The following is a 27,752-nucleotide window of genomic DNA, read 5'->3' as shown; positions in this document are numbered from 1 at the left end:
AGTGTCCTGAATGATATTAGGGAGCATTTGTGAACTCAATATCTAGGAATAATTTTACTACTGGGAAAAAATAGTCAATGTGTGGATATTTCTGTCTTTACCCTAGGAGCTATTCTGAGACTTGTTGTATATGGCACTAAAAAGTCAGTTCCTGGCCACTGAGAAGTTACTGGTAGGCATATATAGGTTTCACAAGAGGAGAAACTTTCTAATACACCATCTGCTGAGACTGCCTAATGAGTTCTCCATCTTCAAGGGCATTCAAGGAGGCTTAACAACCATCTTGTCAAGATGCAGAGCAAATTTATGTATTAGGCAGATGGCATTCAAGTTCTCTTCCATTCCTGAGATGCTGTAGATTCAGTGTAGTTTCAGAGTTTCTATTCTGTAACTACAATGTCTAATTTTATTCCCTCCATGGCCTTCCACCAAATCAGCCCTTCTGTCTTCCCTTCTTTCCCCTTCAACCATTTCATTCCAGCCAAGTGTACTTATAGACTCGGAAAGCTTAAAGTATCTAGAATTTTTCTCCTCCTTTTCTACTGTATCTGCCTTAAGGAGTCTACCTTCTCCCATCCCCCAGTGCCTTCTATTTTTATTCCTTCATTCTGAAGTTAACTCCATGTAAATCGACTTCAGGAAACCTATCCTGATTAATCACTTGGGAAGGAAGGTACCAGGAAGTAAAGGTGCAGAGCACAGATTTGGAGAACAAATGGTCCTAGGCACCCCAACCAGCTCTTCCAACTACTGTAACTCTGAGCAACGTATTTAATACTCCTGATCCTTGTTAATTTATCTGAAAAGTCTGGATAATATTAGTAGCCATCTCACAGAGTTATTCTGAAATTTAAATGATGTAATTCATGTAAATGCTTAGCATGGTATCTGGCATACAGAGACTCCTCAGTGAAAGTTAGCAATTATTTTTATTGATGTCCATCAAAGGGCATTTGCTGATAGGATTCTGTTCCTGCCTTTCCTTCAGCTTCGAAGAGAAGTGTGTGTGTGTGTGTGTGTGTGTGTGTGTGAGAGAGAGAGAGAGAGAGAGAGAGAGAGAGAGAGAGAGAGAGAAAGTTCTCTGAAAGAATCATATACCTTTAATGTTTGTCTTTAACCCTATTTTAAAGATTGCCCATCATGTTTATGCCACAATGTTGTATAGTAAGAAACATAAGAAGAAATTTAATAAATGGTTTCTCCCTACACAAACTTAAGGAACATGAGAAATCAACAGAAACATAAAACCATCTACCATTGAAGTCTTACTACCATTAGGTAGTAAATATTAAATATATGCAGTTTTATATTTCATATTAAATAAATATTTAACATATTATGGACACTGAAAACAGAATCAATCTGTGAGCAAATCAGGCAGTGCTATAGTTAATAGTACCCTCTTACAAAAACAACATGTTACAGTAGAGGCCATCTGGATTCTACTTCCCATCCTCAAGCATCTCAACCTCTGCTTTTCCCCTTCCTCCTTCCTCCCTACCAAACCATCCATTTTGCACTATTCTGGGGCAGTTAAAGACTCATGCAGCTTAGAGCCCAACTAACAACTCAGGGAGCCTCCCAGTTTTACTTCTACCTTTCCCCCACAATAGTGTCCACAGAAATCAGGAATCCTTTCTCTCAGGGGAGAGTGATAAATTTTACTTCCTCATCAGGCAATATTTAAAGGAATTTTTTTTTAATTAGGGACTTGGGACTGCTGCTTTAACTGGCTTCAGTTTATTTGCATGTTTGTAAGAGAGCTGGATTGGGAAAGAAAATCCAACATGATGATAAGGGGAAAGCTCCATCTTTTGTTTTCCCATTATAGTTTTACTCACATGTAAATTCGAGTACTGTGTTTTTAAAATCAGATTTGCCACGTATTAAGTCAAGTTCTGTCCCTGCCAAGTATTGGTCAAACTGAACTGATTTTCTTCTTAAATTAGTTGAGTCATGCTTGTTAAGCTAGAGAGACCAAATTAGCTCTGTAAAATCAGCTACTGTCTTGTGCAATGCCCAAACTTGGCTATATCTCAATTGATGGATCAGGTGTTTGTCTACAGCCTTGAATTTCATTTTTCCTCACTCCTTCACTTTTACTCCAGTCATTTCTCAACATTCCACCTTCCCTTCCATTCTGCCTACCATACCTATGAGTGTTGTGCAGGATCTGATGAGAGAAGATTGGTAAATTTTCAGAAATTTAGTGAACCAATTGTTAAACATAGCGGGCATCAAATTATGTAAGCTTACGCTTAAATAAGTTACATCAAAAACAAAGGGAAGAAACAGTCAAAACCTCATCACTTCCTAACTGCTTTACTACATTTTGCCATTATCTTTGTTCTTGGACTTATTTATGTATGTTGTAGTTGTATTGTGGAAAACTACAGGCTACTGAGCATCTCTTCCCTACTCCAATTGGGTGATGTTCATGTTGCCATGTGAAATCAAGTCTTAGTAAGAATATCTACAACAAGGAAATCAGCAAATGCTACTTATCAGCCCTTCATGTGTTGTTTTGTTCACTGCTTAGACCAAGGGTCGTCAAACTCTGTCCAGTGGCTTAATTTTGTATGACTTTTGAGCAAAGAATGATTTTTCTATTTTAGAGGGCTCTAGCAAATATTCTGTACCTCACTTTCGTTGAGACAATAATACTGTGTTGTTTCAGTTTAGAAACCAACCAAAGGTCTTCTGACTTGTTACGTTATGCCTTCCAGCCAAGATGCAAGCATCCAGCTGGCTCTTCTTGCTTTCTTCTACCTCCTTCCTGAGAATGAGTCTGGCATTACACTCAACTGACAAAGAAATCTGATAGAGCACAAAGCAAATGAACCCAATCATCTCACCACCAGAGTCACATTAAGCTCCACAGACACAACAACAGTAAAAATATGTTTTAATTATAAGAAGCATTAGATAAGGCCAAAAAAAATCTTCAACTCACAATGGTAAGTGGGTATTTGAAAATTATCCAGGTGATTGGATCAATGTAAGTAACCAGACCACTCCTTCTCTCCTCTCCCTCCAAAAAGTCTATTTGGGAGTGTAATTATCTACTTTGCCAAAATTAACTGAATAATTACAAAATATGTATTCTTTTATTTTTTTAAGGGTGAAAATTCATCTCTGTATGATTCTGAAATCCATAAATGCTTGAGAGTCCTTGAAGGAGCTGCCTTCATTTAAAGACCAACCTATGAAGTATCAGCTGAGTTCTTTAGATATTTACCAAGAGGGCAATTCTATTTCAAAGCTGAAAACCAGCAGAAAGCAAAACTTTTCCATTGCCCTGACTCCTTTTCTTTTCCCCTGTGTGCCCAGGGTTTTGATACCTAGCATCAGAGTCTGACCATACCAGTCTAATTTAGGCACTCAGTGTCATCTCTTTCCACTAATGGGTTAGTTATCCTATCTCCAGCCCTATCTATTTTCTACATTGCAGCCAGAAGTATCTTTCTGGAAATCAAATGTCACTTCTTTCTTCAACTGTAGCCTGTTGCCTAGAGAAAAAGCTCCAGTCCCAAAGTCCAAGCCACATCCAGAAGCCTCCTAAACATCTAACTCCAGTCTACCTACAGTTGTGTCCTTAATGATCAGGAAGCTCATAACTCAGTGGTTCCCAAACTTTAATATATATTAACATAATCTAGGAGCTTTTAAAAATCCTGATGCCCAGGTCACATCCCTATCATCAGTTAAGTCAGAATGTCTTGGGCTGAAGCCAGCATCTGGCACCTTAAGTAATAGCAAAACTATAATAGATCATGACCTGAGCCCAAGTGGGATGCTTAACTAACTGAGTCACCCAGGTGCCCCTTAATGACATTTTTTAATGATTTTTATTCATTTTAATGGATAGAGCAGCCCAATTGCCACTGAATTGATCACCATTGGCTTTAATAAATGATCATGGTGGAAAGAGTGTTGTCTGGAAATCAGTAGACCCAGAGTTTAGTCTTGTTCTGTCATTACCATTTTTCTTAAGAACTTGATACATTTCAAGTGCTTTATTTGTATTTTCTTGTTTAATTCTCAACAACAATCCTACAAAGTAGGATTCATTAGAAACTTCATTTTATAGGGATGCCTGGGTGACTCAGTCAGTTGAACGTCTGACTCCTGGTTTCAGCTCAGGTTATTATCTCATGATTTCATGAGTTCAAGCCCCATGTCAGGCTCTGTGTTGACAGTGTGGAGCCTGCTTGGGATTCTCTCTCTCTCTTTCTCTTTGCCCTTCCCCCACTCATGTTTGTCTCTGTCTCTCTCGAAAATGAATAAACATTTTTTTTAAATAAACTTCATTTTATAGAAAGGAAACTGAGATTGACAAAGAATAAGGAATTTCCCAACTAGCTGAGCCACATCTGAACCCAGGAAGCTTGTCTTTGGCATACAGACTGCCAACCAGGCTGTCCAGTGGCTTTCCAACCTGGCTACAGTTAGACTCACTTTAAGGAGATTAACCAAGGCCCACCCAACCTAAGAGTTTGATGAACTGTTCTGGGTGAGCCCTGGCCATTGGTAATTCTTTTTACATGCCTTCCAGTGATTCTAATATGTAGCCAGGTTTGAGAAATTCTGCTCTAGGCTCTCTGCTCTAAACTGGCGTAAGCTCACAAAAGCCACTCCTCTAGCTTAGCTTTTTTCCACATAAATAAGCAGCTAAAACTACTTTATCTTGGTGATAATTCAAGTATGAATGCCTAGGAATTATCCCTGTCCCACATCTATCCCTAGGCATGGGCAAAGAAGGGGCTCCTGGGATCTCCATATGTGGACTCCTAGCCAGCCTTCTCTTGGATTTTTTAGTCCCCAGTGAAGGGAAATTGGGGCTATGACAAGCCAACACTAAAGTTTACTTCACAAAATGCAGTAAAGGAGCACTTTGCTCCTTAGGAAGAATAAGAATGAAAAAATGTAACCTGATGAATACACCTTGCTAGCCCTACTTGAAGATCATTTAGCACTGGGGAAAGGAACAGAGTACAGAAGAGTCTACTGATCGGTAAACTAGCCCTTTAATAGATGACAACGGTCTCCTCTGCCCTGCTTCAGGGTGACAAGTGTGAAGAAATAGCGAATCCAGTCTTCCCTCTTGGGAAGGGAGACCTCAAGGAGAATAAGGGAGGGTGGAGCAGATGAAAACTATTGGTAATTTGAGTACATACTATTCATATAGATGAATACCTGGACCAAGACTTGGCAGTCCCCAAGGAGGAAAGGATTGCCCTTGGGAGGGTCTCAGTCAGTTGGCTGTGCTCCAAGAACAAAAGGTGTCAAGGTAGCTTTAGGATGATGTCTGTGGCACCACTCAGACAAGTGTCTAGGGCATCTCTAAGATGAAAAACTCAAACCACCCAAGAAAACTCATGGTGTAGAATGAGCAGGGCCCAGTCTCTCAGTCTTGGGACCATTCCACCCTGGTCTGAGCCTAAAGAGAGAATGTACAACACCTTCATTTTGTTATACTTGGCAATTCATTTAAAGAAACCTAAGCCTTTCTTGAGCCTCCACCATTTGCTCTCATGGCATCCCAAACCTTTTACATAGCACCAACAACTTGGCTGTCATTAGCTGTTTATGTTTCCATTTTCCCAATTAAACTAAACTCCAGGAGGGTATGGCATGCCTGTCTAGCTCACTGCAGTAGTGTCAGCTCCCAGTCCAGTGCCAGTTGCATCAAAAAAGCTTACCAAATGTTTACTGAGTGAATAAATGATTAAATGTAAAGGCTCCCTGACAAACAAATATAGCAATACTTCCTATCTGTTTCACAGGGAAGTAGTGAGACAGGAGCTGCCCTACTTACTACAAGAATTCTCCCTGTTTAGACTAATCATGGTTTATTTGGGTTAAATAAATATGTTTGTTTTCCTGACATTTCCTCATTTTCTTATAAAACCCATATAATTCTTAACAAAAGCAACTAAAACCAAACAGCAGATTCAGTGTTTGCAGTTCTTTGTAAATGTATTAATACTAAAGGCCTTCAGAGGAAGAACCCTGTAACAATGTGAGCCAGGCTGGCTAGAGTCATGGCCACTGCTCCTAGGAGTCTCCATAAGGGCAGTGAAGGTCAAAGCCCTGCAGAAGGCCATTTATAATCAGCAGGAAATGTAGAAAACACCCTGCCCTTTAATCTCCAAATTATCTCAAGGAAAACAAAAAGCAATGCTATCATCAGGCTTTGTCCACAGAGGAAGAGAGCCTTCTTTGAATACCCAATCCTGATTTTAAAGTCTTGTATTTTATGATTACATCAAAATACTTAAAGTGTTTCAAAGAGTTCTTTCAGGAATACTCACAACAGTTACAAAAATAAATGTTATTACCCCCTATTACAGATAAGAAAAACTGGTCTGGTTTCTACATGATTTCTCTTATAATCACAGAAATAGGTAAAAACCCACAGATGCTGATCCCCAATCCAAGAGGCTAGTACACTGTCAACCTGCCTTTCCTCCAAAGACAGTCAATATAGAGCCTGAAAGTGCTCAAGGTTCCTGCAGAACACCAGAGTGTAGGTCTGTATTTGCATTTTTTTATATAGTGCTCACTGTCTTCAAGTTCCCAAGTACATCACAGAAATATTTTAGGAGACTGGCAATGATGATAACATTAAAAATTAAGAATCAAAACCATCAGCAAACTAATAAGGGGGAGAAGAGGTACTTGGGCGACTTAGTCAGTTGAGCATCTGACTTCGTCTCAGGTCAGTCTGTGAGTTCTAGCCTCGCATTGGGCTTTGTGCTGACAGCTCAGAGCCTGGAGCCTGCTTTAGATTCTGTGTCTTCCTCCCTCTCTCTCTCTCTCCCTCTCTCTCTCTGCCCCTCCCCTGCTCGTGCTCTCTCTCTCTCAAAAATAAACATTAAAACATTTTTAATAAATAAATGATTAAGTACTAATTTTTGTTCTGGTTATGTGAGTCTCTTGTCCAGGATATAAATCTTGCTGTTATCAAAAGTAATGGCCAATGACTAAACATTGATAGAATCCCATCTTTGTACCAAGCACTCTACATTCTAAGAACTTCACATGTACTATATGATTTAGTTCTCACAACAACCTGAAGTGGTAGGCATTATTATTGTTCTTAATTTGCAGATGAAGAAACTGAGGGCCAGAGTTTAACAGAACGCCTCTATAGTTTAACTGAACCTCCTATTGCTAGGAAGAGATGAGGTCAGGATTTAGACCTGGGTTTCTTTGACTCTAAAGCACATGTTCTTAATCATTATACTATATTTTTTCCAAAAAGAAAGACATTATGCCACTATGACTGAATTAAATTCTCTGTAATTTAGGGATATTAAAGGAATCCCAAATCCCAGAAAAATCAATCAGTTAAAGTTACTCAGAAATACTTCTGGTCATTAAGGTATCCCCTAAGCACAGGGCCAAAAATATCAGTGACTTAAATGACACTAGAGTAGAAATACAGGTCAAATCCAATTACAGTAGACCTCAAGGGAGCATCCAAGCTCTTACGGTACCCTGGAACTTTATTATATTAAATATTGCCTGCTCCAACTACTAGAGGTCTCACACAGCCTACTTCCCTTTCTTTAAAGTCTGGTGCTTGTCCACACATCACAATTTAACCCTTGATTATATATTATATTTTATGGTTCACCATTTTTTCATGTATGCTTATCTTTGTCTCCTCGACCAGCTTTTACGTTCCTTGAGAATAAAAAGTAGGCTTCATCCATTGTCGCCCCTTCTAGTTACTTTGCTTACAATGTTCACAAACTAGGTGCCTATTGATGTAGGTTACTTATTGGTTTGTGTAACAAATAAACCAGGGAAGGATGCCTGGATGGCTCCAATAGTTAAGCATCTGACTCTGGTTTCAACTCAGGTCATGATTTAATAGTTCGTGGGTTTGAGCCCCACATTGGGCTCTGTGCTCTCAGCATGGACCCTGCTTGGTATTCTCTCTCTGCCCCCAAATAAATAAACTTTAAAAAACCATTTAAACCCCAAATATACCAGGGGTCAGCAAACTTTTTCTGCAAAGAAAACAACAGTAAATATTTTAGGCTTTGCAGGTCATCTGGTTTTTGTTGCAGCCACTCAACTCCTGTTTGAGGGTGAGAACAACCACAGATAATACATTGAATGCGACTGTGCCCCAATAAAACTTTATTTAGGAAACAGACAGAGGGTCATATTTGGCCTGTGGGCTGAAGTTTGTCAGCCCAATAGAGACTACATACAATAGGCTTGAGGGTCCAGGCTGGGAAATGTTTTGAAATCTCAGCATTTTATCAGCAGATTCTGTACCTCTCCCTCAGGCCTCTAGCCCATTTTTTAGAATCCTAGCTTCTGACCAAGACAATTGGTTTTCCAAAGCCTCTTTCCTTGGATGTAAGTTTAGTTCAGCACAATATTTTGCTGTTCGTTTTCCCTTTGGGGCTTCACACATTAGTTTAAAAAGAGAAAAATCAATCACAAAATGAAGAGCTGACACGGTAGGTTGCATCAATAATAAGTAATTAGAAAACTCTTTGAATGTATTCCAGCCAGGAGTCCCTGACACTTTTTCTGACTGCTTCCTATAGGCTGCTATGTAAATCATCAAGGTAAATTGAAATATGTATTTCACCTGGACAAAAAATCTGCAGAGAGAGCTGATCATCCTTGGCAACAGGCCACCTCATGGGTGGCAAGGATAAACACTTATTCCTCTAAGCAGTGACTACTTCTGTCTGAGAACAAGAAAGCACAATGAATGAAGGAGACACCTTTCTCTTTCTTGATTAAAATATTCAGCCCTCAGTTTTGATATAACATTAAATAAATCCTTAATGGGCTGCTATCTTGACCTAATTTCACTGTGCACTAAATAGATTGCTCATTATTGTTTCTGGGATCATCAACAGGTTTGTTGAATAGAGGTAGTTCAATAGACAGTCACAGGATCTAGAGGGGGAAGCATCCTTCTCATTCAATCACTGTATTCCACAGAGAAGTTAAGTGACTTTCCTAGAACTGTGGACTCCACCCAAGTCAAATAATCTTAAGGCCACCCCTCCCTGGCACTGGTACTGCTATGGTAAGCCAGCTAGCACCATATACACGAGGTGATTCAAGAGGTAACTCAGTTTACTATCCTTGTCCGAATGGACAGTCCACTAGGAATCCCCCATACCCCAACACAGTCCCAGGAAAACTGCTATATGTGAAATTGGCCACATTCAATACCAGCTTCCTGAATCATATGACATAGAGCTGGTTGTGTTTGCAGAGACACAGCAATGGTCTACGCAACTTCTATGGAAGCTTCCATGGTGCACTCTCAAAAGAGGGAGACTTTGCCCTCTCAACTCACCCTTTCTTCAAGCCTTCTTAGCAATCAGGTATTGAGACTCATGAACATAAGTTACCAGTGGTTTTTTGTATTTTAAGCTTATAATCTCTTTGTGTGGAATTAAAGGCACTTCTTCGTGCTTTAGTATGTTCTGGACATTGGGAAGTAGCTGAAAATATGTTGTTATGATAGATGTCCTCTAAGCCCACTAAGCCTGACCCCTGACAAGGACATAAAATGAATGGGTTTAGTGGGACTTGCAGAGAGAGGCAAAGTAAGATTAGAAGAGAATGTGCATGTGTGATCTCCCCACACCAGAGAGCTCCAATTACCCCAGGTCCACTCCAGGCCAGGTTAGCAGAGGCTTAATCCTGGCAGTGGTTGGGCCCAGATTGGAGAAATTCTGATCTTTTTTACAGGCTGAAGCAAAGATTAGCTCAACAAGTCCCATCCTTCCCCACATCTGCCCCTTCTCATTCTGCTCTAAGGCCTTCTGATGGCTGTTTCACATCTTAACTGTTTTTGCAATCTCATGGAGCACAGAGCTATATCTCCTGTGTTATTTATTCCTCTTTTTGTGAAGTTTCTGATAAGTATGTTTTAGCTCAGATTCTCTATCATGTAAAAATCCTGGAATGAACTGTCTGTGGAATTAATGAGCTCCTTGTCACACAGAACTTCGTTGAGATGAACTGAGCATTGACTAGGTAATTGAACAAGAAGGATCCTTCTGGGCTTCTATTAGAAATAGTAATAGCAATGAAGAAAATAATAGTAATGATGGTGCAGTTGTAAAATCATAATCATTATAGCTTTTTTCATTTGCAGAACATTTTATAGATTGCAAATCTTTTTCAAGTAATGCTTTCTCACTTGATCTCATTTATCCTATAAAATTGGTAGGGCATATATTTCTAAGGATCCCCAAGTTACAGGTGAGGTCACTTGCTGAAGGTGACAGATAAAAAAGGGTTAAAGTAATTTCCCTTTCCAAAAGGTGCCTTTTCCACTAAATACTGCTGCGTGAAAAAGAAATGAACCTTGTACTGAAAGCAACTGATAACACAGCCTCAAACCATTCCCTCCACTAGGAGAAAAAGGGCATTCATTAATTCTTTACTTCTATCACCATTTAATACAAAATTCCTAGCAAAAAGGGTGATTCATACAGGCAGCACAAGCAGAACATTAGAGGTTGTTTAAATCATTTTAGAGTCACAAACTCTAAGGGAGTGTCCTGGAAACTCCTCTTTCTCCTCCATTCCAACACATTCTATGCTAGGAAAAATGCAAAACTTATAGAAATTATTTACACAATAAAGAAAAGAGTAATAATAAAGCAAACTATGTATTTTTGTTTCTAGATTATTATGCCCTAAAAAGTCAGTTTATATTTGTATACAAATATTCATACATACCTATACAAATATTCATACACACCTACAAAACCAAACATTTTCCAGTTATATCTCTATTTTCAAACAAGTTAAACATACTGTATTCCTGAAATTACCTTGCTGGATTAGGTGGTGAATTTTATCTTAGTCATTGCAATGGTATAAAAATCACAGACCTGGCCATTATTTATCATACTACAAACTTGTTTTAAATTGTGGTATGCAACTTTAAATGCCAAGTGTTAGCGCATGTTTTATCTCATAATGACAGTTATAAAATAATCATGAAACCCCAAAGTCACCAATAGCTGTTCAAGGTATCATACTGAGGCTTCTGGAAACATAGTGGAACTATGCTAGCACTGTGGAAGCCAATGGAAGTTGAAGTGATATAGACTAAAAAAGAATTAGCCTATTGTAAATGGTCTTTTTTTTTACTAACATAGAGCCTGAAATTTAGTGTATTTGGATAAGTAATGACCTGATTTTATGCAAGTTATTCAAGTAGAAATTAGGTAGAAGTCTGTCTTTATCCTAGAAAGCTAAAGCTTTAAGAGTTTGGGAGAAAAGAATTTTATTTATTTAAATGTTTATTCATTTCTGAAAGAGCATGACCTGGGGAGGGCAGAGAGAGACAGGGATGGAGGATCTGAGGCGGGCTCCATGCTGACAGCAGAGAACCTAATAAGGGGCTCAAACTTACAGCAGTGAAATCATGACCTGAGCGGAAGTCAGACACTGAACCAGCTGAGCCACCCTGGTTCCCTGGGAAAAGCAATCTTAAAAAAGAGAACAAAGTTCTTGGGCCAGGAGATGAACAATATGGCAATGCTGAAGTCATTGCGACATTATGTATCTTTTTTTTCCTAAGTGTAATTTCTAATCCTCAAGGTTTTTCCCCTTTTCTCTTTTTTCTTACAATATGGAAAGTGTTTTTAATTTTTTTATAGTTTATTGTCAAGTTGATTTCCATAAAACACCCAGTGCTCATTCCCACAATTGCCCTCCTCCATGCCCATCACTCCTCTTCCCCTTGTAAGTTTTTTTTTTTTTAAACACTCCATTTTTTTCTATCCTCCTCGGAATGTAAACTCTGAAAGATCAGGACTTGCTATATTCTATTCTTTTATCCCAACTTGGCTTCCAGTATTCTAGAAGTCAAGAGCTCTTTAAAAAAAAAAAAAAGACATTTCATAAGTAAATTCAACCATCTCATAGTTTAGTTCAATAGAATAAGCATTTACTAAATGTCTATTCACAAGCATTGGACCAACTACTAGAGAGAAAACTAGGGTGTATCTATGTTCCCTAAACTATTGGAAAGGTAGACTTTGCCCACAGGTCCCAAGACTCAAAGGCAAATTCCCTTATAAGAGAAACATTAAACATTTACCAAAAGATTTTAACAAAAATGTGCATCCAGTTATACATAACCAAACTGACATTCACCTTCTCTCAAGGTTTAAAGACCAAAAGCTTATCACAGACTTTGTAAATGCCTGCTGATCTCATGAGAAAAGACTTCAAGTACTGAGCAGCTGTCCAACTTGTGGTAGTAGATATATGTTTTCTAATCTTCTATTTCTTGCTTGAAAGCTCAAAAATTATCATTGGCAACAATAATTGTCCTTGTTTTCCTGAAAGTGACAGATGCATGTTATTTATTTTTGAAAAAATGTCTATCAAATATGTCTGAATAACCATAGTTTGTCCATCTTTCTTTCAAGTAAAAATAGTGTTCTATGAAAAAATAAAAATATACTGGTTCAGCTTGCAACTCAACCACAGAAGCGTTTTCCTGGAGACAAAGATGTGGTACTCTCATATTCAGCACATGTGCTTTGAACACACTTCTCATTTTTTTCACACAGAATTTAAAAAGTGAAACAAAGATTTGGACTCTAATAAAATCAATAGTTTTTACTGCTTTATCGAGAACACTCTTAAGTGACACCGGCTTTTACAGTGTGGTACCGCTGCCTTGATTCATCGTAAGACACCTGCACTTTTACCAGCTATGGTTTTTGCACTATTGGTGCAAATGTCAACACAGCGAAAGAGGCAAATAAATCTTAGCATTGTCATGAAAATTGCTTTGACCAGGCCGACTACTGAAAGGGTGTCAGGCACTCCCAGGGGGTTCGCGAACCACTTGGGGTTAGCGCCTACAGAAATCACAGTTCCCTGTCTCCTCCGTTATTAATGCTTCTGGCTTATTTATTATTATAGATTTGATCACTGAGCGCCAAAGAAAATACATGCCAAGGCGTCGAGCACATCCAAGAGATACACCTTATTGGGCGTGCAGCTCCGAGGCTCACAGAAGGAAACAGCTCTTGGGCAGTGGGTACCGGATTCAGACCTCCAGCCCGGGCTTGCCGTTGCGAGTGGCAACGATCGTCGCGGGCGGGAGTGCGGCCATCGATTAGTAATGTCTTGCGCCCGTCACAGAGGGTGGGGGTGGGGGCATGGCTGGAGAAGGAAGGTCTCCCTGGACTTGCGGTCGCCTCGTGTTTTCGGTTGCGAGGCGGTTCGCTCGTTCTGCGATCTATTGAGAGTGGCTTCCGACAGCGCCGGGTTGATGTCGGGGAGGGAGGGAAAATGGCGGCCATGGCGGCGGAAGGCCTGGTGGGGAAGGGGCGCGACATCAGCCTGGCTGCCCTGCAGCGTCACGACCCCTATATCAACCGCATCGTGGACGTGGCCAGCCAGGTGGCTCTGTACACTTTTGGCCATCGGGCCAACGAGTGGGTGCGTGCGGACGCGACGGGGCCGTGCAGGCAGGGCTAGGGTGGGACGGGCTGGTCAGGCTCGGGGCTCCAGGACCTGGGGAAGGGGACCAGACGCTGACGCCCAGGAGGTGGATGGAGGTGGATGGTGGTGGATCGCGGCCTGAGGCCGAAGCTGTGCTAATTGGACCCCTGAGCCGGGGGTGTTGGGGAGAGAGAGGCCGCTCTGAGAAGCCACCTGAAGTTGGGGGAAAGACGTAAATATCTACGATACCCCACGTGGGGAGACCAGACCGATCAGGGACGGAACCCTAAGAGCTGAAGGAAGGAGCGGGGCCTGATGCCTCGAGGCCGGAAAATTGATGTACTACGAGAAAGTAAAGCAGGATTCTGTAACAGTAAAACGTGGCCGTAGGGGAGGCTGGGATAGGGGACGGATGGAAAAGCCGAGTTCTGGTTCTGGAACATCTGTCTTAGATGGGAAACCTCGGTTGAAGTTGTGAACTCAGGGAATACACCGAGAAAAGAGCAAGCCACGGGAGATCAAGGAGGAAATGGGCTGGGTCTAACACTTCGAAGGAGGCTGACGCTCTTGGAAAGATCATTACACCAAAGCCTACCCAAACCAAAATGAGTTTCAGATTTGAATTATTTAGTGCATCTTTCAAAGCAAAACTCCAGTAAATAGTAGTGGGATGAAATTTAGTTTTCCTCACAACTGGAATGGGGTAGGAGACAAGATACTTGAGCCCTATTGCAGGAATTAATGTGAGTCTGTAATCCACCCACTTGAATATAGAGACATGTGATTTTTCTCTTTTCCTCGTAATGAATTTTGTCCCAAATAATATTAATCCATTATATAACCATCCATCATTTTTAAGTAAGATAGAAAATAATATAAAGAACTGGGCCTGGATGAGTGGATTTCAGGTGATTTTTTTAAATGTATTCTCCAAAACCTCAAAATTCAATCAAGGAAAACATGCATATTGAACAAATTCACATATTTTTTAACATTTGCGTTCATTTATATAGCCTACTTATTTCTAGTGTGGATCTTAATCAGGCTGTAATAAAATTTCACCTGAAAATCATTAACAAAAGGAAAAATATTAAAAAGGAGATCCTAAAATGGGAGAGAAGAGAGTTGCTTTGCCCCTAGTTCTTAACTGAGGAAATCTACTGGAATGGAGCAAGGAATTTAGGTCTGTACTTTTAGTAGTTGAGCAAAAAAGGAAACTGGGAGAACTCTTTAGTATTCATTGTCTTGTAATAGAAAGTATGCCACTTGGTCAGGAGAGAGGTTATTTCTCCCTAATTTTCAGGGGAATTCGTCACCTGGGTCTTTATGTAAAGGACGTTAGGCAATGTACTAGACAATTTCATCAGTGACAATTTAGGAAAAAAATACAAAGATATTCTACACCTGTATTTCTGTTTTTCTGCTCTATTAAAAAAAAAAAAGTGCCAAAGGCATACTGCTAATTCTGTCAAGGTAATTTTGTAGTAGATAAGGATCAGGGATGTATAGTCCTGTGAGCTGACTGGACAGTGGGATTAGTCTGGAGAATCTTGAGAAATTGTTAACATGTAGAGGAGAGCATTTATCTTGGAAAACAATTGTCCCCTATAGGCTTTTGACAGGATCTATGTGTTAGATACCTGTTGAAATAGTTACAGAGGTTTATTAGATAGCCAGTGAAGTCCTTCTAAAGCCCCATCAAAAAGCAGAGTGTCACAATGCATTATTTACAGGAGTTATGTTTTCCTGCTTCCTGGACTTGTTGCCTTCACACAGGGCATAATTCATTCAGTAAAAGGTCATTCTTTCAAAGTACTGATCTTCAAGGCTGTGGTAGCCAGAAAAAAGAGACCTAGTTCAGATGCAGACAGTTGCTAAGGGTCTACAGTTTGTCACCACTGTCTCTATATACCATCACTCAGCCTCAGGACAAGGAGCCTTTTGAACATAAACCTAACAAAAGTTTAAAGAACAGTCTTGAGATTGGAGGTGAAAGTATATGCAAGAAAGCAGATGGGATTTAACCGAAGGGAATTCTTCCTACACTGAAATAGATGAAGAATGATTTCAGGCATTGAGAGCAGGCAGGAGGTATTAGGAATGAAGGGTAGACAGGGAATGAGATACTTGAAGGAAGGATTAAGGTTATGTCATGACTGGGATGGGAATTTTAGAGCTGGAACCACCTCCCATTATCTGGAAAGACTGCTCCCACAAAATACCTGTGCGTCAGTTGGAGAGTATAACCTTATTTATTTTCACGTCAGTCCTCAGAGCAGTGGTTTGTAACTAGTTTTGAACTTCGTCTCCAGGGAACATGTTGCTGGCACCTGAAGGATGGAGGCGGGGGTTGCTGCCAAATCTGCGCACAGGACAATCCCCTGTGACAAAGGTTTATCTAGCTCCAGATGTCGAAAGTGCTGAGCTTGAGAAATTGCTTCAGAGTGACTACTGTCCTCTTGTTTCTAGCTAGTGGTTTTCTAAGTTTTCTGTGTATCAAAATCACTTGGAGTTTTCAAAAGTGTAACCTGCCAGATCAGTGCCTCTGGATGTGAAGTCTAGGCACTTGCTGTTTGTTGAAAGCTTCACAGGTCACTTAGGTGCTACATGCATGACTGAGAGAGACCGATTTATGAGGATAAATGGAGACCTGCTTTTTCATTATATTAATATAAATAATCAGTAATACAGAGATTGTTTCAAAAGTGCCAAATACTATGCCGAGTTCCAATAATTTGCCCGCTAGCACTATTTTCCATTTTATTTTCAATTTTGTACTGCTTAGTTTTTAAATAAATGTTAGATTTTGTAATGGAGTATAATATTAAATCATTAAATTGTACTTTAAATATTTTAGCTAAAATTACCCAGAACTATAAACTAATGATTTAACATAGAAGTCCTCCTTGCCTGGAGGACCTAAGGAGGATCTAATAAAATCTTGTTCTACCTATACCCCAGAACCTCAGCCCTGGGCTTTGCCTAGGAAAAAAACAATCTGGTTACCTTTGGATAACTCTGGAGGGACCAGGAAAATGCATGAATTTGAGCTGTTCGGCCATGATAGATCAGCATTTACATTAATAAAGTCCCTTTTATCCAGGTGTAACAGAGCACTTAATATCTGTTTTTTCAAAAAAATGTTTTTTTCATCAAGATCTGAGGGTATAGACTGGTTATTTCTTTTCAGTGGAGAAACTGAGATGGAATAATAAACTAGTCAGCCCAATATACACTTAATTCAATGCCAATTCCAATGCTCATGGTAGCAATGGACACAGTGGATTTTGTTTCGTGCAGAGTTACCTAGTTACGGGTCTGGATCCGAAGGAGAGCTCTCCAAAGCTGTTGCCTGATGTTCACTATACAGGGAGACCAGAACTGTGGTATTGGGCTGTGAAAGTATGGCCCCTACCCATTCACAGAGAATTTCTAACTTTTGAAGCATCTGTTGCAATTGAAAATGGCCACAACACTCAGTCAAGAGGTGGGGTCCATTACCTTGAGGGCTCTATGCTAAGTGAAATAAGTCAAAGGAAGAAATAACCAATACTGTATGATTTCACTTATATTTGGAATTTTTAAAAATTGCTCATTATCAGTTGGAGAATAATTTCAGAAGAAATATGCCTCTTATATTTCTGATTCTGGATTTTTCACAACTAAAATTGGGCATCAATGTCTTTAATTAAAAAAAATTTTTTTAATGTTTTATTTATGTTTGATACAGAGAGAGAGAGACAGAGCATGAGAGGGGGAGGGGCAGAGAGAGAAGGAGACACAGAACTGGAAGCAGGTGACAGGCTCTGAGCTAGCTGTCAGCACAGAACCTGACGCAGGACTTGAACCCACAAACGTGAGATCTGACCTGAGCCGAAGTCGAGGCTTACCCGACTGAGCCACCCAGGTGCCCCTCTTTTTAATTTTTAATTTTATAAGAAAAGGTAATTTCTATTACTACTTTGTGGAGGAATAAAGGAAACAAGTCAAAACCTATTAGCTTTATGTGTGCTGATCTATAGAAATGTCCTGGTTTGGATCACTAAGGTGAAAGTACAAGGTCAAATACTGGAAGACAGGAAAACGTTTTGGCCTGGCAGCAAGTGCCCCTGGCAATACATCTAGGCTCTTAGTCTAGTTCCTTCACCAGGACGTATCTCAGTTTCAGTTTCTTACCAATGTAATAAATAATACCCCAAATTTAATCTTTAAAATTCTTCTCTCTCTCTCTTTCTCTCTCTCTCTCTCTCTCTCTCTCTCTCTCTCTCTCTCTCTCTCTCTCTCTTTTTATTTATTTTTGAGAGAAAGAGACAAGAGTGTGAGCAGGGGAGGGGCAAAGAGAGAGAGGAGACACAGAATCTGAAACAGGCTCCTGACTCAGCACAGCCCTGTGCAGGGCTGGAACCATGACCTGAACCAAAATCTGCCGGTGAATCGACTGAGCCACACAGGTGCCCCAATCTTTACAAATTATTCTTAAAGGCTCTGTGGAGTAGTAAATACTTGCTGACTGTACCAGCTGAACTTTAGAAATGCCCACAAATTTTTTTGGGTAATATTTATTCATAGTGGCCATTTTCTCATTTGGATTAATACTGTGGCAGTTTAAGTAATTCTTAGCATTTAAAATGCACCCAGGATATAGATTTCTCAACAGATAGGAATTGACCATGTTTGTTTACACAAGTAAAGATAAGTAATGTTTCTGTATCTTTTTTTTGTTTTTGACTCAGTATTTTTCCAAGCACAATAGAAAAGGACCACATTTAAGAAATAAGGATATTTTTCACAGTACACTGGAGTGATTCATATGAACCTTATAATAAATCCAGTTTAAGGATGAACTCTAACACTCTTAACAATGTTTTTGTATTAGAGAAAAAGACTGACTAAAATTGTTTTCACTTATAAGTTATTTCTAATCACATTCTATAATAATTAAAATTCTTGTCAAATAATTTACTCTTAATATCCGTTTGCTCTTAAAAAACAGTGTTTGGTGATGTTTGATATAGTTTGAGGCATAGTGGGTTTTGCTTTCATGACTCCTAATATAGTTCTGTGGGCCGAGAATATGCTACTGAGCTAAGATAGCGGTTTTCAAAAACCTGAATCAGAGCCCCCTGACAGCTTAATAAAAAAGTGCTAGGCAGCACCCCAGCGTCTGATTCAATAGGTCTGGGGAGGGGGCTAATAATTTGCATTTCTAACAAGTTCCCAGGTGATGCTGATGTGGGGACCAGCTGAACTAAGGTGACCAAGAAAATTGCTGAAATCACTTGAGCTTATGAGAGGATCATGCTTCCAATATTTCATGTGCCTTTAAAAAATTATCATTTAGGGAACCTGCCTGGCTCAATCAGAACATATGACGCTTGTTCTCAGGGTTTCAAGTTAGATCCCCATGTTGGGTGTGGAGATCATACAAAAATATATCTTTAAAAATTTATTACTATGCGTGCCTGCGTGGCTCAGTCGGTTGAGCGTCCGGCTTCGGCTCAGGTCATGACCTCATGGTCCGTGGGTTCGAGCCCCGCGTCGGGCTCTGTGCTGACAGCTAGCTCAGAGTCTGGAGCCTGTCTTTGGATTCTGTGTCTCCCTCTCTCTCTGACCCTTCCCTGCTCACGCTGTCTCTCTCTCTCAAAAATAAACAAAACATTAAAAATTTTTTAAGTTATCACTTAATATTATACCCTTGTTCTTAAAGACTGTATTTTCCCCCCAAACTACAGTGTAGTTAAATTTTGAATGATTTTGATAATAGAGATTAATAATAAAATATTAGGTTAAATGGAATGCTGAAACTAAACCATATAAATAATAAAAGTACCTTTGAAATTCTGAATTATAATCTGATAACTGTTAAAACATTTTTTTAGTATGTACGGTATTGATGAACATTTTCATCATGGCCTGGGCTCCTGTCTCAGAGAGATGGAAGAGAGCCTTTCCAAATAAACTGAAATGACAGCTGATCACTTTCTTTTTACCACCTAACCAGTTTCTCTCAGATTTCTTGAGTCCTAGCTTGGCAATGTTTCCATCTTGATTTCAAAGATCTGAACTAGACTCTAAATAGTCCACACCACGTTGGTGATTAATTTGTCTGAAAAAGACAGTATCGTTCCACTCCTGTGTTGTAGTCAAAGTAGAGTTACTATTGCCAGATCATCTGCTCTCCGAGGTGACAGGATATGGCAAGAGAAAGTGAACCCAGAAAGAGAAGCATAATGAAATGCAGACCCCAGTGATTTCCGTGGCTCGCCCCGTACTCTGCTCACAGGGTGGAGGAGAAGGCAGCGCGATTTTAATCTCCTCTTTCAAATGAAATCCATGGAGCATACTTAGTATTGTTTGAGCAGAGGTGTGTTGCCATCCTTATCTTTGGCGAAAAGAGATAATGACGGTTTATTTTGTAAATGACAAAACGAGAGTACCGCCAGGCTGAGTACCTTTCCTCCTTGTCCTAGGAATAACCCCTCATGTTACATAGATTGGCTTTACTTGAAATGAATGTTCTCTAGCTTCTGTGAAAGTTACTATTAATGAAGAGAATATAAGTATTTTGCTGTTGTTTTTTTTTTTTTTAGGAAAAGACTGATGTGGAAGGAACTTTATTTGTTTACACAAGGTAAGAATATTTTACTTTTAAAGAAACTGACACTTTGAAAGAATATTTTAACTCCATTATGTCCGTCTTCCTCAAATGTAGTTTTATGTCAAAGAGAAGTAAAAAACCTGAATCTTAGTTTGAAGTTATTAGTGGGTATAAGGAAGATATAATACTGAGTAATGTCACCTGGTAGTGTGTGAGGAATACTAATTGCAGAATGTAACTTAAACTCCAAGATAGACAAAGTTAAATTTTTTTTTTAGTTTTATTTATTTTGAGAGAGAGACAGTGTGAGTGGGGAAGGGGCAGAGAGAGAGGGAGAGAGAGAATCCTAAACACTGCCTGTGCAGAACCTGATGTGGGGCTTGAACTCATGAAACCATGAGATTATGAGTTGGGTGCTTAATTGACTGAGCCATCCAGGCACCCCTGTTCTTTTTAAAATAGTATTAAGTATTTGTCCTTCAATTCAAATTAGTGGTACAGAGTCCTTGAATACAATGCATTGGCAAGGAGAGAAATACACTATTAAGAATATTAGATTACTTAATTATTATTTGGAAGAGGTTGTATTGGTCACCTTACCACCTACCCACCTTTGACTCTAAAGAAGTGTGCACCAAAATTAAAGATATCTTTGAGTTCTCCATTATATATTTAATAGAATATGTTTCAGGATAGATTTAATAAACTCATTTTTTTGGTCATTTGTATCAGAAGTTGTTAATATATATGCGTGCAGAGCCATAGAGTATGTGTATTGTCTTAATAGCTAAATGTCTTATTCACAAAAAATGTCATAGCTAAGGCCCATCATTGTCAGTGGGAGGACAAAGATAAAATACAAAGGCCTAATGCAAAACCTTTTAGAGTGGTTTGTAAAAAAAAAAAAGAAAGTTTTTTTTCATTTTCATATCTTAAATATTTATTTTTGAGAGAGAGAGAAAGCATAAACTGGGGAGGGGCAGTGACAGGGGAGACAGGACCTGAAGCAGACTCAGCACTGACAGCAGAGAGCCTGACATAGGGCTCAAACTCACAAATGTGAGATTATGACCTGAGCCGAAGTTGGACACTTAACCAACTAAGCTACCCAGGTGCCCCTAGAGTGAACAGTTTCACCGGGGAGATAGAGAATGCACACACACACACACACACACACACACACACACACACACACACAGAGACACACATGCAAGTATATATTTTTTACACATTCACATTTAAAGATACTCCCCAAATGAAGATAAACCCCCACTGATAGCCTATTTTCAGCACCATTTGATAGGTTATAAGCAGTGAATGGGCTGCTGTGATTCTGGAAGGCTTTATAGAATTGGTGAGTCTCAAGTAGGCCTTAAGAATAAGGTAGCACTTGGCTTGCATAGAAGAGAGGGAAGGGCTGTCTCAACAGGAAGAATGGCAGAAGCTGAGGCATAGAACCCAGCGTGGTGAAGGAACAGTAAGGAAAATGAGTTTTGGCTGCAGAGTTTTTACTAGTTTATATTAGTTAGGAGACAATAAGGATGAGATTTTGCTGGCTTAGAATGTCAGACTAAGGATTTTGACACTTATTTTCTTAGCAGTAGGGAGTCCTTGAAGGTTTATCACCAGGTAAGTAATAGAGTTCCGTCAAAATGTGTGGGGAAAGTCAGTGCGTTAGCATGAAGATGCACTGATTCTAGAAGAATTTGGAGTTAGGACATTGGGTAGATTATTGCAGTGGAGTAGATACGAGATGATGAGGGAATGGACTAGACTGGTAGAAGTGGAGCTGGAGAAGGTTTCTTGAAAGATTGCACGTATAGAGGGTATGATGAAATTTTTAAAATAACATGAAGGTTTTGAAAGGGAAGATTGAAAAAATAACCAGGAACAGAATGGAAAGACAGGCGGTCGAGAATCTGGGCTGAAGATCATTTTATTTTGAAATAACAGTTTTGGAGTAGAGCAGGGCTTTCAGGTGGAGCTGCCTGGTCCCTTAGGACAGCTCAGGGATGGAGATAGAGTTTGGAGTCATCTGCCTTAATTTAGTCATTGAAGCCATGAGAGAATGAGCGTTCTCAGGACAGGAGGAAAATGACATGGGCTAATGGTCAAGTTTTAGGACCCCAGAGAGACAGAAAAGAGTCAGCCATATAGATGCAAGCAGAATGAGATGCAGGCACAGTACAGGAATGGTGGGAGAGTGTGCAGGGGCAGGTGGAGGCGGAGGTCACAGTGGGAGTGGGGGGGGCCGGGAGGGGGGGTAGAAATGGATGAGCCAGGCCTTTGGAGTAGGTAAGGAGGAGTTCTGGTTTCTTCACAGTTTCAGAAAAATGGGAGTGCCCAAGAGCCATTGGCTATTTCCATTTACATTCCAGAGTACCAGAGCATACCACCCAGTGCATTTCTTCAGTAGAGTGTAGATTATTCTTGAGAATTCTGAAGTGTGAAAAGAAAACCAAATGGTTGAACTCTTCATTTGCCAAACACACAGGACACATTCTCATTCATTTTTCACAAGTACTACTCTTTTGAGAAGTGAAAGAAAAGATGTATTTATGTACATTAATTATTTATTTTAGGAATTTTTAGTAGAGTCTCTCTCTCTCTCTTTTAAGTGCAGAAGATTAACAAATTTTTAACAAGTGTTTTCTCTTTTGTTCCCCAAATATGTAGGTTTGCATCCTCAAGTATTTCTTAATATACTCTGAGTCTCAAATGGAGCTGTCAGTTGAACCATTATTAAGTTGAGAAATAACTCTTTCCCTGTTCCTTAATCTCTTCCCCAAATATGACTCCTCAAGAATAGGACCTTCTCCCATCTCTCTCCTCTCCCCCACCCCGGGGTTGCACCCCCCCGCCCACTTCCTACCCCCAGAAAGCACGTTGAGGTCTTTACTCAGAAGAGAATGACAGAAAGGTCATAGAAGTCAGAAGAGAGTTTTTAGTACAGGTAATGGAGCTGCTGGTGATAATATTTTGACTACTGTTATGGATATTGCTTTAGAGCAACTGGCACATTTATCCCCTGAGCCTATTTTATAAATTATGAGATGGTATAGTAACCATACTATTAGAGAGGTGAGGTCCTATTGTGATAATGAAATACTTGAAGAATCAAATTCTGATTCTGTATAAAAACACCTAAAACACTTAAAAAATTATTTTTTTATTTCCTCCCATGGCTTGCTTTCTGTAATAGAGAGTTCATAGAGACACCCACTGGTGAGTTTTGAACTTGACACTTCCAGGAGACTCTCTGTCAGAGATCTCTGGAACTCAGCTTTCATTCTTCCTGAGAATTTAAGTTGAAATGATTGTCATGGTTATTTCTAGTATCGATTATATGTCCACCTCCGCTTTACCTCTTTGTAAAACAAATTAGACAATGGTCACCTTCCATCAACTTTAAAATTGGAAGTCTCAAGAGAAAATTCTACAGTAAGTGGTACTGTAGCTTTATTTTACTTCTTTATTAGCATCAAATGGTTATGGTGAAATAAAATTAAAACGTAAACACCGTTTCTTCCTATTGCTTACAACATTTCTGTGGGTTTGTTACCCTGCTGCCCTAGTTTCAAGTAAATAAATGAATTCTGCTTGCTTCATTTTCAGCATAGAAGCATTTGGTGTTTCATTTGTCACCAGAAGTTGCACAGTTGGATTACTATATGGCTGTCACCCAAGAGTAGACAAATGTACATGTAGCTGGTAGTGTTCTACTTGGTATAAAATTTGGGCTCTTCCTGTCTGACAGAGAGTAGGCACTGAAGGTTTATTCAGTGAAATGAAAAATAAAAATCACTAAGTGCCACATTTTTATGGAGAAAACCTTTTTTGGTAGTTTATCTATGAAGCTGTTTGCTTAATTCTATAATGTTTTAATTATACTGAATCTCATTACAAGTTCATTGACCAGAGTGAGTGGCATCATTTCTCTAAAGAAATGTTACAACTTTCAATTTCAAACCAATGCGAACATTTTCTATGAAAAATTTATTCATAATGATTATGATATACAATCTTTATTAACTATCAATATTCTTCAAAAGTGTGTCAGTAATTTTTTTAAGTGGTTAATATTTCTGCCTTAAGTGAGTTTACAACCTAGATAGGGAAATAAGATATCTTCACACACAGCTAAATAAGTAGGACTCGATTTTGCCAAAGGAACAGCAATGGCAGTCACATATGAAGTGGTGCATAAATAGGTACATTAGTACTGCTAGCCAATAGTAAAGAATCATTGCTTTTAGGGGCACCAGGGTGACTCAGTTGGTTAAGTGTCCAACTCTTGATTTCAGCTGGGGTCATGATCTCATAGTCATGGAATCGAATCCCACATCGGGCTGCATGCTGAGCATGGAACCTGCTTGGGATTCTCTCTCCCTTTCTCTCTGCTCTTCTTCTCTGCTAGTTCTCTCCCTCTCTTTCTCTTTCTCTCTCTCTCTCTTTCTCTCTCTCCCCCCCCCAAAAATAAATAGACATTTAAAAATACTTAAAAAAAAAGAATCATTGCTTTATATGTGTACAATCTGCTTGCACAAAGCTGTATATACATGCAAAAAGTTGAGAGACACATTCAAATACTAGTTCTAGTAAAAGTGTACTTCTGTTGAATAACTTGCCTTTTGATATCCTCTCCACCCCTTGTGATTTTTAGGTCTGCTTCTCCAAAGCATGGGTTCACCATTATGAATAGGTTGAGCATGGAAAACAGGACAGAACCCATTACTAAAGACCTGGATTTCCAGCTCCAGGACCCTTTCCTTCTCTACAGAAATGCCAGATGTGAGTCTTTCTTAATGCTTTGTGTAGTTTTGTTTCTGCAGTTCGTCCAAGTGTTTAAAATTGTGCAGTGGATGTGTTTGTGATTAGTATCAGCATCAGTTAGCTTGGGAAATGTGTGTCCAGTTGAGAGGGAATAACTTCTTCCTTGAGGAAGTTTGAAAACAATGCGAATATGGTGATGGAAGTATTTGAACCCTTTCTTTTGCAGCTAGACCACTTTGTAGTGGAACCCACTGGAGATTTTAAGTCTGAGCAGGGCTAGGTGGGGTGACTGCAGTCAGGAGACTGCGAGGGACAGACATATAGGCAGTGCACAGATGCAGAAGTAGTGATTCAGCGAGTCACTTTTTCCTTGCGTGTCGCTTCTGACTGAACCTCCTGACAGGGTATTTGAGGGAGAGGGCCTGTATTCTAGAATTGCCATCTTTTGAGCACATAGTAAATGAAAAACCAAAGCCCAAAGAGTTTTGGTCATCACAAATTTCATAACACTCTGTAATGTGTGTTGAACTATTGGGCAGCCCAGAGAAATGGTGAAAAATCTATGAACTGCAAGAACATCTCCATACACAGAAAATGAGAGTGCCCTTAAATATAAACTGTATGTGCATCTGCATGCTCTGTGCTTTGTGCATAACTTCCAGAAAGACTTTGCAGGTAGGAAATGTTTTCCATACATTTGCCACCCTGCTTTTGAGGTCAAGGTACATGAAGTTGCTCACTGTATACTATTCAGTGTAATTTTAATAATGATTAAAATACAATAATATTTAATGTCCTAACTTCAGTGAATTGTTTTGAAATATAATATTTTAACTTATAATTATATTCACAGATAATTAAGTTGTGACAATAGGTGGTCATATGTTATTTAGAGGATACAGTTAAATTTTTATGAGAAAAAAAGCCATTAAAACTGTAACATGACTTACCAGTGGTAAGTCCTGTGAAGCAAAAATTTAATATTATAGGAAAAATTTTGTTCTTTATTCCTATTTCTTTGGTAGGAGTGTAGTTAAGTCAATTGTGGCGTATAGGTATTTGAATTACTTGTGTGCTTACAGTTATGTCAGGTTTTAGTTTTTTTAGATTATTAGATTCTATAACAAATTAATATATAATTCAAATCCTAATAAAATAACCACAAAAATAAATATAAATGACTTAGTGATTTATAATCCTTTTTGGTTGCTCTTATTTGAGATACTTTGTCTAGTCAGTATAGATAGTATTTTATTTTAAGTTCTTATAGTATGATGTGTTATATATTATATCACATACTATATCAAAAACATAAAAATACAAATTCTCTTTAAGGTGGTTGATGTAAAAAATAGCTTTCCTAAGACCCACAGGGCTTATCTGATAGGAAATACTGTTTGCACATAATAAACATATTAAGCCTTGCCGTAGCTTTGTAGTAGGGTCACCCCAAGCTGCAAGCAGCCATGCAGCCCTGAACAAGTGGCCAGTCTGAACTGAGCTGTGCTGTGAGTGTAAAATACACACTGATTTGCAAAGACTTACTATCAAAAAAAGAATGTAAAAAAATCTCATTAATAATTTTATACCTGTTAAAATGATAATATTTTGAATTATTGGGTTAAATAAAACACTGTTAAAATTAATTTCACCTGTTTCTTTTAATTTTTTATTTAAAATTACATATGTGGCTCACATTTGTGGTTCACCTTATATTTCCACTGAGCCGCACTTTTCTAGGCATTTGCATTTATTTTACCATATCTCATAATCACAATTTTGTAGGGTAGACATTTTCACCAGATGAGAAAAGTGAAGCTCAATGAGATGACAGACCTGACAGAAGCCCATAAATTCTGCTTTTTTTTTTTTGCTTTTTCTACATCACCTCTACTGTTCTCTGCACTATTAAACATGAATGCAAATTGAAGGCAGCCTTTGGGATGCCTAACAAAATATTTCTAATACATTTCCATAAGAAAGAAATGAAATCAACTGAACAACAAAGAATGGTAGGGAATGGATCTATTTACCTTTCTGGGTTTATTTGCTTTTTATTTTCTCCTTAATATCTGGTACTGATTGTCTTTGCAGCCATAGTCTTTGGTTTTAGTTCCTTTGTAAAAGCCTTTTCAGTCTCTGACATCAGAGGTTCACAGAAGGGTTACCCCAGGTGCTTTCAGAGTCTCAGATACTTCTCAAATGTTTCTAAATTCAAATACTCTACGTAATGATTGCATATGGTTTACATATTCTCTACTCTCATATAGATTGTCCTTTGAACAACGAACCCAGTTTCACTCAAGAATGGTTTTTAAGACTCTGTCTCCCCCATGACCTGTGTAATCAAGAATCTTCTCAGTATGGTGTTGGCATTTCACTTTGGTCTAGGTGTGTCACAGGCTGTATTTGGACCTTTCACCAGGCAGAGTTGATTTAGGTTTGTGGTGAGTTTTCTCCTGGAGTGTTTTAGATTCACTAAATTAAAAAAAAAATTAGTACATAGGGAGACAATTAACACTGTCTTGAATTGGATGAATTTAGAAGAGCAAAATATAAAGAAGTAAAAATCTTAAAGTTTCTTCACTTAATTAAAAAAAAGATGTTAAATAAATAAGCAACTTTGAATTTTGACCAAATATGAAATATATGGTTTTATTACAGTAAAGGATTTATAGTTTTTAAACTTGGTTATAATAGGATTTGACCTATATAAGTGTTAAAAGTAAATAAGATAGCTGTTAATTAAGGACTCAAATTCATTTATTCAACAAACATTTACTGAGCATTTGCTGTCTGCCAGGCACCATGTTAAGGCTTTAAATGGGTTATTTAACTCATAGCTTTTTCTTGGAAATGCTATTATTCCTGTTTAAAACAGAGGAGACTGAGATCAAAGAGATTTAAG

General features: G+C 38.9%; 2 protein-coding genes across 4 annotated transcripts in view; one reads left to right on the top strand and one right to left on the bottom strand.

Annotated features, from left to right (window-relative positions):
- Positions 1–27,752, bottom strand: part of CACNA1C (calcium voltage-gated channel subunit alpha1 C) — a 721,004-nt gene that overhangs the window by 671,793 nt on the left and 21,459 nt on the right. The window lies entirely within an intron of this gene.
- DCP1B (decapping mRNA 1B) overlaps positions 13,302–27,752 on the top strand; it is a 57,062-nt gene continuing 42,611 nt past the window's right edge. For 2 of the 3 annotated variants that reach the window (XM_029953177.1, XM_029953176.1), the window contains exons 1-3: positions 13,302–13,470; positions 20,064–20,104; positions 24,735–24,862. In XM_029953177.1, coding sequence (XP_029809037.1) covers positions 13,321–13,470; positions 20,064–20,104; positions 24,735–24,862 — 319 coding nt within the window. In that variant the 5' untranslated portion in view covers positions 13,302–13,320. Of the gene's footprint in view, positions 13,471–17,906; positions 17,925–20,063; positions 20,105–24,734; positions 24,863–27,752 lie in introns of those variants that run through there. The other variant, XM_029953178.1, reaches the window with a different exon arrangement.

Source organism: Suricata suricatta, chromosome 10 (assembly GCF_006229205.1).
Source record: "Suricata suricatta isolate VVHF042 chromosome 10, meerkat_22Aug2017_6uvM2_HiC, whole genome shotgun sequence".
Taxonomy (NCBI): domain Eukaryota; kingdom Metazoa; phylum Chordata; class Mammalia; order Carnivora; family Herpestidae; genus Suricata; species Suricata suricatta.
Note: the sequence above shows the minus strand (reverse complement) of the source record. Positions and strands in the feature narration are given on the sequence as shown.